At 32.7% G+C, this 12,237-nt stretch overlaps 1 protein-coding gene and 2 long non-coding RNA genes across 3 annotated transcripts in view; 2 read left to right on the forward strand and 1 right to left on the reverse strand.

Moving 5' to 3' along the window:
• The first annotated feature begins 1,452 nt into the window (after nucleotides 1–1,452).
• Nucleotides 1,453–7,143, forward strand: LOC123212761 (ADP-ribosylation factor-like protein 8a). Its single transcript, XM_044631947.1, has 6 exons — nucleotides 1,453–1,868; nucleotides 3,963–4,044; nucleotides 4,155–4,187; nucleotides 4,338–4,459; nucleotides 6,264–6,425; nucleotides 6,758–7,143. The coding sequence occupies exons 1-6, from the start codon at nucleotides 1,831–1,833 to the stop codon at nucleotides 6,873–6,875; spliced, it is 555 nt and encodes a 184-aa protein (XP_044487882.1). The 5' UTR covers nucleotides 1,453–1,830; the 3' UTR covers nucleotides 6,876–7,143.
• Nucleotides 7,144–7,376: 233 nt separating this feature from the next.
• On the reverse strand, nucleotides 7,377–9,967 carry LOC123212762. Its single transcript, XR_006501610.1, has 2 exons — nucleotides 9,791–9,967; nucleotides 7,377–8,542 (listed from the first exon to the last, which is right to left on the reverse strand). It is a non-coding gene; the product is annotated as an uncharacterized LOC123212762 (long non-coding RNA).
• A 508-nt stretch (nucleotides 9,968–10,475) lies between these two features.
• LOC123213211 overlaps nucleotides 10,476–12,237 on the forward strand; it is a 5,450-nt gene continuing 3,688 nt past the window's right edge. The window contains exon 1 of the long non-coding RNA XR_006501655.1: nucleotides 10,476–10,622. This is a non-coding gene — a long non-coding RNA (uncharacterized LOC123213211). The remainder of the gene's footprint in view (nucleotides 10,623–12,237) is intronic.

Consider the following 12,237-nt stretch of genomic DNA (forward strand, 5'->3'; position numbering starts at 1 on the left):
AATGATACCGATTAATTTAAAAAAAGAAAAAAGAAAAGTGGCTGAAAGTCCAACAAATGCATTAAAAAATATTTCAATCTATAACCTTCCATATCTCTGTGAGATGCATGAGTCTTCTTAATTTGACAGTTAAAATTTCACTGGAGATTTCAAAATCTAAAAGAAAAACTCAAAATTCTAAACCAAGTTACGGCATGGAGCACAGTTTCCATTATAAATTTCCATATTTGGGCGTTACTTAAATACTTGGTGATAATTTTATAGAAACAGGAGAAAGTTTGGATATAATTTATAAATGATCTGAGGAAATCATTAATGGGAGAAATTCAGAGAGCTAGCTGGCATTTGGATTGAATTAATAAGAAAGATAGAAGCTCTTGAAGACAAATACACCATAAATACAAGAGTTTTCTAGTGGCTGCTGGGGAATCTAAACCATTATCAACAAGCACGCTTAGCTGCAGCAGCCTCTGTCAAACACGAAAACAAATAATAAAGAAAAATTAAAAAAAAAAAAGAATCGCTTCCCCAGCTGCGTGCCTTATCGTGATGATCAGAAGCCTCGAAAAGATACAATACACGAGACGGCGGACATGATAATGGTGAATACGTCGTCAAAAATGTTGGAGAAACGCATTTCCTGCAAATCCCAAAGTGTACAAACAAAAAGACGTACTCCATTAAAAATCTCTACCAACATTCCCATAACTCAAATATAGAAAGAGAAGAAAGCACAGCAGGAAGAGTTAGGGAGAAACAAGATGGTGAAAGAAGCGAAGTTATTTAAAGACAAAAGTGTAGCAGAAAAATACAAGTAATGGGGTGGTCAGGTTTGCATGTGAGAGTAATTCAAAAGTGGTGAAACTGAAATTTAGATTAGCAGGCGGGAGGGTTGGAGTTATCCGGAAGATATAAAAAAGATGAGACTTGGACGATGTTTCCTTCTTCGGTCGGGTCCCAATCCATTGCTGGGTATTCATCTTTTGTCCTCGCCTCAATCCACCAACATCCATGTCTTTTTCTTCTATTTAATGCCAATAAATATTATTATTATAAATTGAAAGTAACTTGAGTTCATATTATTATTATTATTATTTTCCTTCTTTCTTTATCAAATCTTTGTGAAAAATCTACTTCTTTGTAATTAACCTAATGAATTATGTGGTGAGTCTTTACAAAAACAAAATACGAATACTTAGGTAATAAGGATTAATAAAAAGGTATAAATACATTGTGTTTTTTGAAAGAATTGACTCACACACGATAGCACCCACCAGATTAGTATTTAATTTTCCTTTTTTTTTTTTTTCTACTAAGCTATTTTAATTTTCCAATTTTCTACTTATTTTTTCTTGCGTAACGTTTTTTATTTATCAATATTAAAATAATATTAATTCCAATGTCCAACCACTTACTTCAATTCCAAACACCATGGGTCAAGGAATTCCACTAAGTGACAACCTGGAGATTGCATGTCGACAAACGACGTCGTACTAACCCACCTGATCTCCCCCGCGCGTTATACTCTGAAGCCCGCTCCCATCTGTTTCGAAACAACCAATACCATTGACTCTCTTCCACCACTTGCCCGTCTCAGCGCGTGGCGTAACGATATCAGACATACAATTCTATTTTGTCTGTACTTAATGTTAAAATTATTTGTCGGTTTTGGTTTAATCTTCCGTTCCGTTTCTTCTTGATTTAAATAGCGTGGGAATTGAAGAGAGGGAAAAAAAAGCTAAAGCAAAGATAAAGTTGTCTGTACCATCTTTCTTTTTAGTTCTAATTCAAAACCTTTTTTATTTTTTTTTGGTTCAATCAGATAAAGCAATGGGATTGTGGGAAGCGTTCCTCAATTGGCTTCGAAGGTAAGCCCTCTTATTGGTTCCGCTGAGAAAATGGAGGAAATTATTTGAATTGTTATTTTATTTTTAATTCAGATTAGTGGAATTCATGTTTTACTTTAGATTTTGCATCGTTTGATTTTCATTTTCATATATAGGAGTTTTTAATTTGAAGTATGAAAATTGGAAAAAAAGAAGATTTTTTTTTCCGTTACAATTTAAATTATTAGGAAGATCTATTATGATTCTGCCTTGTTAAGTTCCGGTGGAGTTGGTTGAATTATCAGGAAAGGAATACGGGTGATTATGATCGAGCATCTTATGAAGGGTAGTTCATTTATGAAACCTTCACCTAATTTTAAGAACTAATTTAAAATGAAATTGTGATGATTGCTTGATGGAAGTGATATTTGTTTTTGTGTGCCTTGTGGTGGAGGTGGCACTGTGGATGAGGTTAAAGCAGTTTTGGAAGTTATTTTATGGCAATGCAGTTCTTGTATTGGTGTTTTTCAAGAAGAAGTGATAATAGCAGGCAGTTAGTGGTGTTGGAAGCAACTAGGAAAGGTTCTGCGTTTCCAAAAAGTTTCAGAAACCGAAATAACCCAAAGCTGGTACGAAATGTTCTGGGAGTGTTTCAAAAATTTTTAAAAAGTTTGAAACACGTTTCAGGTAAAGAAATGTGTTTCTTAATTATATATCCAAGACGCCAGCAGTCCAAACTTTCTTTGACATGCCAGAATGCCGAACTTTCTTTTAAACTTTTTATGTAACACAATTCAACAGCCAAACATTTCTGTGTAACGCAATTTAAACTTTCTTTACACATCCAAACTTTTTCTTTTCCTGGAAAGTTTAAACTGTGTTACATAACAGGAAATCTTGCTAAAAGGGACAGCCCAAGGTGCCGGAGAACAGAGGATTTTCGTATATATGGAAAAATTAGTGGTCTGAGTTCTTTATTTTTGTTATATATGGAAAAGAGTGGATTTGGAGGTTATGTATATAGCATTTGCAGATTCCATTTCCACGGAATGATGTTTGTATGTGTTTATATAAACATCATTGAAATGGATGAACTCAGACCACTAATTTTTTGTATTAACATCGTTGCTGGTTTTACTAATTTTGAATCTGCAAATGCTTAGTTTTACTAATCTCCAATCAATGATCTTCTTCCTCTGTCTTTGGTCTGATTTTTTCCTTTGTATGTGCAATTTTATTTCCACAGAATGATGTCTATTGAAAAGAAAACTTTGCTTAGTTTGACTGGGTTTTACTTGCCCCTGCTTTTTATGGGTTACTGCTATTGTTTATTAAAAAATTGATACTCATAAAAAAATCCCCAATATTTTTATTATGTGCATGTTTCTCCACGTTTCCATTTTCTATAATTTTGAGAAAACGCGTTTCAATGTTTTCTTGTTTCCATTTCTGTGCTACTTAGTGAAACAATGACAATGTGGTTGTGGTGATGGTGTAACTGTTGGAAAGTTCATGAAGTGGTAATTGTTTCTAAACTATGGTTGTGTGTAGTCCTGGTGCAAGGCTGTTGAAGGTGTTTGTTGGAATAACATATAGATTATGGCAACATTTGTATTGATATTTTTGTGTGCCAAATAGGATTTTAGGAATTCTAATGTGTGAAATTACTAATTGTGATCTCCTATTAATACTATAAGAAGCTTCCTATATCCTTAACAAATAAGCTCGAGAATGTGAATTTCATCTTAACCTTGATAGGAGCTCTACAGCATGAGCTTTTGTGGAGTAAGAGCTTCTTCATACTAAGAACTAACTTATCCAAGACCAAAGGCTCTAGTATGTGGCTTTCTCATTTCTTAGAACATCAGCAGAATGTTTCAAATAAACAAGTCAGCTTACATATGTCAATGCTTGTAGCTGCTTATCCTAGAACAGAGGCTTTGTAGAACATGTTTGAATGAATATTTTAATTAAAGACAAGCTTGTGTAGAATGAAATCTGTGTCTCCATATCTATTTTCCAGATAGAAGATCAAACATACATTCTTTTTTTTTGTTTTTTTCCTTATATTCTCCCTGGAACGGCCCTTTGTATATATTATTGTCAATTGCTTACTGTTTTCTTTCCTGATTGTAGTCTCTTTTTTAAGCAAGAAATGGAGCTATCCTTGATAGGCCTTCAAAATGCTGGAAAAACATCTCTTGTGAATGTTATAGCTGTGAGTAAATATTTGTATGAGAGATTTAATCTCCTTCTAATATGTCTTTTTCCTGTCTCTTTGGATTCTTATGCTGATGGATAAATTTATTTTCTTGATCATCTCCTCAGACTGGAGGATACAGTGAAGACATGATCCCAACGGTGAGTTAATTTACGGAAGAACGATCTTTTGTCCTTTCATTTAACTGTTGAAAGACACTCCGCTTGCCAACTTATGTGCTTTTTGGCAAGTTTCTGTTTTAGTTAGTCTATTTCTATGGACATTTTGTTTTATGGATCTTTCCTCTTCAGGTAGGATTTAATATGAGGAAAGTGACTAAGGGAAATGTAACAATAAAGTTGTGGGATTTAGGAGGTCAACCAAGGTTTCGCAGTATGTGGGAGCGATACTGTCGCGCTGTTTCAGCTATTGTGTATGTCCTTAAGCTTATATTTTCTGTCCATCTATATACTAGCAATCTTTCCATCATTTTTAGTTCTTTCAAAATTTTATAAAAATAACCTTTCCATTCATATGATTTATCTTTCAATAAAACTATGTGTACCCACTTTGGGTACACAAATATATACACATTTATATGTGTCATCATGTGATTGGATGATTTTGAATTAAGAATAAAACAATAACCAATCATATAATGACACATATGAGTGTGTATACATTTGTGTATCCAAAGTGGGTACACATAGTATTGCTCTTTATCTTTTGTTTGTTTATTTCATTGCATATGTATTCTTCTGAATTTGTTGATCACTTTTCTAATCCATATTGTTTGTGTAAAGAAGATTATAAAATTCATTATTTTCAAAACCATGTGAATTTACTACTCTTTTGGAGATTGTTTCTTCAAGATTTCTCTACTAATTTACCTTATCAACAGTTGGAGGTTCTCTCCCATAACAATTTGAAGCCCCTTTTTTTATTTATGAGATCTTGATAAAAAATTGAGAACCAAAAATTCTGTCGTTAACATTTTGCTGGTGCAAATCTACAGCAATCATTCAGCATGAACCTGCTTGACTGTGATACTTTAATGCCTGTTTTTCGACTTTTAGTTAAAATCACTGACAGTTGACGTTAGGTTTGTTTATTTTTATTTTTTAATAAATTCTTGGAATTATTATCCTGTATGGGATATTACTTATATTTTTTCAGTTTGTGCTTCTTGTTTTCAATTGCTCTGTCTTCTTGTAAACATGCTGGAAAATTCTTTCTACAGAGTGTCTTCTCATTATATGCTCATCTTCGATTATCTTCTCTCATGATCTTTTGATTTTCTCTTGATCAGTTTGGGCATTAAGCCTGTTACACTGGAAAAATGCTTTAGTCAGATATTCTAACCAATCGGACTTTAACACTGTCAAAATTTCAGTTATGATACTTTGTTTTTTTTTTTACCCAGAGCATAGACTATTCATCATTCTTATTCGTCCATATTATTTCAATTTCTTTTAGTTTCTTTCATTCTTAATGTGAACTATGTCTTCCTAATTTTTCCTCTTGAAACTTCTACTTAATTAAGCCAATATATTTAGTTTCAGTTTTGGATGAAACTTCCTTCACAAACTTTTTTATTCATAACCTTGTTTGAAAAAAAATAAAACAATAGTTGGAAATAGTGGAAATTCTATGCATATCCTAACTTGCGTTTTCTTTATCTATCTTGGAAAATTGCAATACTCATTTAGTTTTTCAATTTTTAAGTTCCACTCCTTCAGGTCAAGTTCAGCCACATTGGTTTTATATTAATTGTACTATACTATCATTGTCTTTTTTCTTTTTCCTTGGGGACTGAAAAAAGTGAGAAGGGGATCAGGATGCTGGAAGAGATCTAGTTTCAACCTATTTTAGCCTCATTGTATCTAATGTTCTTTAAGCTGTGGAGTTGCATGATCCCATGTATTTTCTCATTGTTTTCAGTTGACATTCCAATTAACTATCCTTCGTTCATATGTATATATAGATGTTTTTTTTCCACTGCTTTTCTTACTTTTACTTGCTTAATGTTTCAATAACATTTTACTTACGAGGGTTTTCCAAGTCGTGATTCTTGAAGCTTTCATGATCTAATGTTTGTTTGCAAATAAGATGCTTCTATATTTTTCACTGTACAATTTCTGCCTGACTGTAGGAAGTGATTGTTTATTGGATTAGTAATTTGAATTTGCTTTACAACTTGATTCTTTAGATGTTAATGTCAATGTTGTAATTTGCAGTTATGTCATCGATGCTGCTGATTATGAGAACTTGCATGTCTCAAAAAGTGAACTCCATGATTTGTTAAGTAAGCCCTCACTAAATGACATCCCATTACTGGTTCTGGGAAACAAGATTGATAAACCAGAAGCCTTGTCCAAAGAGGATCTGACGGAGCAAATGTAAGTGGGGATTCTAGAAATCAGAAACTTATCTATGTGGTTTGTCAATGTTTTTATCTGCTGGAATAATCAATATCACATTATCATAAAATTGTCTCACAGCCAAAAGCATGGAAAAAGTGGGACATGCACATTTCTGCCCAGTATGTGTTGGCAATAAAATAAGCAAATGGCAACGAGAGGTTGATATTAGAAAATAATGGGGCTGAAAGAAAAAGAAATTATAAATTATATCTAGATATAGTGGCTCTTTTGACTTGTTCTTTCAATGTCTGACTGCTATACTTATTAATGAATTGAGCTTAAAATGCAAGTACGATTCTGCAATGCAGGGGACTGAAGTCTATTACTGGTAGAGAAGTTTGCTGCTACATGATTTCGTGTAAGAACTCTTCAAACATTGATTCAGTTATTGATTGGCTGGTAAAGCATTCAAAATATAAAAATTGAGTGATCAGCTCCTGTAGCTTTGAGCTTGTGTTGGCTTCATTTAACCGACTGATCAGAGTAGTGAAAGTGACTTAAGTTGTTTGCCTAATCAAAGGTTTATTAATGTGTGAGCGTTGTCTTAATTTTTGTCTAGTCGGCTTCATTCATATATTTCATTATTTGGGTTGGCATTAGAAATTGGGAAACAGTATAGATGTTGGTGTGAATTGCGTTGTAAACTTGCTATTTGAGCTGCGTTTTCAATGAAATAATGGTTCTAATGCATTTAGTTCTGGAGCAGTATGCCTCAATTTGTATTGTTATAATAAATTGTTTTGGTATTATCTAGCTAGTTATACCTCTAAAGAATGCCCCCTTTTCCACCCCTCCCCTTCCGCTTCATTGAATTGGCTATCTCAATCTAGTGCCTGGAAGCAGGGATTTTGGGGAGGACAAACTAAGGTGTTAGAATTGGGTGTGTTATCCAGTTAAAAAAAAATTAGATGAAATAAAATACAAGGTGTTTTAAAAACTTGAAATATAAATAGACTAAGTTTGTACGTTCTAACCGAGATGAGCAATATCAACCTTTTTCTCCACAAACTTTATGAATGTATCATTGTCAACCCCCATGGCCTCAACAATCTGCAGACACTACTCAGTTGAAAACTGATCTGACTCTTGAGCTTTGGCCTTGCGTGTCTCTAACTTGCTTCTCATAACTTCAGTACACATATCCAAGTAGTTTTCCATTGACTGATCAGACGGCGCGGTTGGTCAAAGAAACGATGAGCCCTTTTCCCCTTGCTGTCACCAACCTGTGGATCTGTTTCACCATCATCCTCACAGAGATTAACATGCACATCAGAATTAATATACTCTTCCCAAGCATCAGTTGTTGCAGGCATTGTTTGAATTTGGATCCCGTTTGAAACCAGTATGATTAATTAAGCCAGTAAATTCACGATGTTTCTTCCACAGGCGATTGAACTTTGACTTAAGTTGTAGGACAGTATATCGCCTATTGGATTCAGCAAATGATTCACCACATATCATATTCCATGTCTTTCTAGAAAATGTCAATGTTTGTAGTTCACCCATTTTGGTATGTTCATGCTATAAACGGATAAAGATGCCCTCGTTCCTTGAGGTCCATTCAGCTTTTTCTTCACCATCATCAACATCATAGAAGGCTATTTTCTTCTAAAATGTTGAAAACATATAAAGAGACATAGAAGATACTGTGAATATCAACTGAAGCATAAGCATTCCACAATGGAGACAAATCCACTAACTGTATATTGGTGTTACACATATACTTTCAAATATAAAATAACATTTTTCTTATTAATTATCCAATATTTGAGAACAGCCGAGAAGCATGGATTTTAACATAATCTAAATTATCACTGTTGCACATTGGGGCAGGCAAGCTTCTTCCTTAAGAATTCAGGTGTAGTAGATCAACAAATGTGTTTATTTCAGCAAAGCATGTCTACCTCTATCAGTCTATAATGTAGGTCAATCTTGTTCTATGATCTTTGTTCTATGACCTGCAATACTCTAAGTTGGCAACGACATTATTTATCAATCAAGTTAATTCACATTTCAAAGGGAAAAACAAATATATTTGCAAAATCATCCATACATGCGCGTGCGTGCACACACACAATTTCACTCAGCTTTTGCTGCAAATAAAATTAATCATGGAGTTAAAACATTATCTCAAGTAGCAAACGAAAAAAGTGTATACTCAGCTTGGTTTTTCAACAAAAGACCATCAAAACTTCAAAAGAACCAATAAATTCACAGGTTAAATTACACATGGCCATAAAAACAAACTTTAAACTTTCTTATATTTGGTTATATGGTACAAAATTACTCTAAATTAACAGCAGAAAAAAGGAAAGGCAGGAATTTAGAAATGTTCATGCATGACTAGTTTCACTACTTTTCCAATTCAATTCCAAATCTGCACAAATTTCGCCTCAGCATCAATTATCATATATTATTAGTGTCGCATTGGTTAAAAAAAGGCTTTGAGACAATAGATTTAGTTAGCAACAAGCCAAGACATAACTCCTTTATTATCAAATAGATACATAAGAACATCTTGAACTGAAGTAGAGCAAGCAGTAGAAACCGGCTTAAGTCATTGTATTTCAGATGCAACGCTACTTTACTAGCAAAACCAACAGAAACTTTAGATCATCCAAGGATTTCTCATCATAAATTTTCATACTCAGCAATCTTAACAAAAACACTACCCCAAAATGAAGATTACAATGTAACTAGAATTTGCAATGGTTCAAAAATTAACATAAACTCTGACCCTGCCGTTTTGCATCAGCTGACATGTGAACACAATTTTTTTTCCCATCAAAATGCCATTTCAGCAAGAAAGGGGAGTCTAGTTTGTATCAGTGTGATACTATCTCTTCAAAACTAGTACCTTAAGAATATTTCTGAGGAAAAACAAAATAACCGACATATTTTTAACAATATTATGCACACTCCCAAGAACAGTCTCCAAAATTTCCCTCATTTTCTCTCCCTCCAAACAGCCAGACTTAGACCAAACTTTAAAAACTAGGTAAGTAAAAAATTGACAGCCTTCACAAACTACCAAAAAACAGGCTAACCCAGTCAACGTATCACTCCAGTATCAATCAAACAAAAAACTTCACCCACCAACCAAAAATACAGTAAAAAAAAACTCAAAATACAGAAATTACATAATTTGTAGTTCCACTTTGTTTCTTTTCTATAACCATCCAAAATTTTGATTATCACAACAAAAAGGTTTTGAGCTTCCGGGCAACTCAGCAGCACTAACATAACCGTCGGGTAACATCATGTTGTAGTCCCTTATGATGATCAAGCGCATAAGCAAGAAACCAAAAAATAAAAAATATATATTTTAATCGAAAATTTACCTGAGCTAAGGAAGAAGACAGATGAAAATGCTGCTTTTTGATATAAAAGTAAAACGCAGGAAACGGAATGGTTTTGTTTTATCCAAAATCAGGGAAACAAGAAAAACGTTTTCCATAATAATTTTCTGAAAGTAATTTTAAAAATGAAAAAGATGCAATTTTATGTTGTATTTATTATTTTTAAGGTTCATCTTTTAAACATCCAATCTTGAAACACATGGTTGAATTTTTGGAATCAATTTTCTTCTTTCATGGCATTTTTTCAAATTTAATCCAAACAATCAAACGATTTGTGAAAAATTAGAGTTAAATTTATATTTTTTGAAAATAAAAAAACTTAACACATTCATGTTAAATAAATAGTGATGTTTTCTTTTTTCTTTTAATCTAAAAATTCAAATTATTTTTCTAATTAATTCGTTTTGATCATTTTTATTTTATTTCAAAAAAAAAGTAGTCCTATTTTCTCTTTTCAAAAAGATAATTGAGTAAAATAATTAATAGTTCATTGGGTGTGCATTTGAATAAAATTAATATAAATAATATTTTGGATGCAATTATATATAAATAATAATATTTATTATATAATTAAATAATTAATAATTAAAAATAAAATAATATATAATTTCGTAATAATAATAATGTATTATTTATTATGATTATAGTCCTATTATTATTTCTTTATTTTCTATGTCCTTGAACGTTGACGGTCAGCTCGACAAGTCTTCCGTGAAAATCGAGGAAATCGATGGTCCTTATTTTTCTTTTTCCAATATTTTTCCTGGCTGCCAAACAGCGCCTCACACTCCTCACGACGTTCGCGCTCTCTGCTGTAAGTACCACTGTAGCACAAACTGACAGCTTCCTGAAATTTTATATATTTTTTCTCTTTCTTTGTTTCTTGAAACAGATATAATGTTGTTGTTATGCCTTATGTTTTAGTTTTGATGAGTTTGTTTTTTGTGTATGTGTTTGAGGTCTTTCTATAGTGTATTTAATTTGTGCAAAATGTTTATGTAGGAAGGTCAAAGTATTAGGTGTTCAAGAGCTTATTTGACTAATGGAATTTGCTTGTCTCAAACTTGTCATATTTTGGTCTCAGGCACTTGGAAATTACAAGTCGTAGCTATACTGAGTCGTAGATTCTTAATGCTGTACCAAACTTTCAAACATAGAATAATATAAAAACAAACACTGTCTTATTTTCAAACTATAGGTAGAAAGAAAATAAATGGAAAAAGACTGTTTAGGTAAATCAATACCTTAATTTCATGATCCAAAATGGAGCATTCTGAGAATACTTGGATCTAATTTTCAACTATTGATTAGCTAAAGCTCTGTTTAGCCTCAGTATTTTTGAGAGTTATGCATGCATTTAGTTGACCTAGAGCATATTTAACTAGTTAGAAATATAAACAAATGGTTTATTTGTTTATTAATATCAGAAACTTTGAATTTTTTTAAGCCTTGTCATTTATCAATGGAAGAACAGGCTCATGATATATTGTATCCATATTGCTTTACTTTTCTTAACTTTGTTGTTTTATAAATCACAGGACAGCATTTATATTCCACAATATTTAAAGAACTTGTACATTTTCCTTCATGAATTGTTGATGAAAGAGTCAGTAGATCATCTGTTCAAATACCGGTTTTAATACATTAACAACGTGCCAAGAATGAGTTCTCTTAAAACCTAGGCAATGTATATCTCAAGATGTGAGATTAGAAAGAGGAGCTGAACTTTTGCATGTTTGGTGCATGTGAGCAGGTGTGTTAGAGCTTAAATATGTTTTTGGGATTTTGTCAATTAGTTCAAGTCTTTAGGTCAAGTTGTGGCTTAACAGCGACCTAATAATTGTTGAGTTGGTCCATCGTTAAAATATTTAGACTTGTGCTTTTAGAATGGAATATAGATGAACTCAACTGAAAGTTAGGCTGCAATCTTATTCCAAATTTCTGATTGCCATATTGATTATTGTTAATTAATTCTTCAGATTTGTTTGTCAAATTTTCTTATACCCATGAATTTCTAGTTTAGTAGTCCCTTGTGTTGTGTTGTGTTGCCATGAGTTAGGGTGTTTGGCAGGTTGAGGCGTATGTCTTTCCTATAATTGTTACGAGGTTCAGGCTTGCCCATCTTAAAACCAGCATCTGCTACTTATTTATTGTTTCAAATTATTGATTAGGAATTTTGTCAGAAAACAACTATATCTAGATCCATTGAGAAATTTTGTATGGTTGACTGTCAGATTGTTCACTCATAAAATTTAAACTCTACGAGGAGCTAAATATCATTGCTAACTATTTTAAACTGAAATCTAGGAAACAAAAAAGCAGGGGCATTCCAAGAATTTAACTTGGGACCTCTCACACCCTAAGCAAGAATCATATCACTAAACCAAATGCCCATTTCTTGATGCTTGTCATGCTTAACTTTCTGATTG

The sequence above is a fragment of the Mangifera indica genome, chromosome 4 (genome assembly GCF_011075055.1).
Source record: "Mangifera indica cultivar Alphonso chromosome 4, CATAS_Mindica_2.1, whole genome shotgun sequence".
Classification (NCBI taxonomy): domain Eukaryota; kingdom Viridiplantae; phylum Streptophyta; class Magnoliopsida; order Sapindales; family Anacardiaceae; genus Mangifera; species Mangifera indica.

Coding starts and splice junctions, on each gene's coding strand:
- LOC123212761 (XM_044631947.1), top strand. CDS start 1,831: ATGGGATTGTGGGAAGCGTTCCTCAATTGGCTTCGAAG. Junction 4,460..6,263: donor CGCGCTGTTTCAGCTATTGT/GTATGTCCTTAA, acceptor TGTAATTTGCAG/TTATGTCATCGATGCTGCTG. Junction 6,426..6,757: donor GAGGATCTGACGGAGCAAAT/GTAAGTGGGGAT, acceptor TCTGCAATGCAG/GGGACTGAAGTCTATTACTG.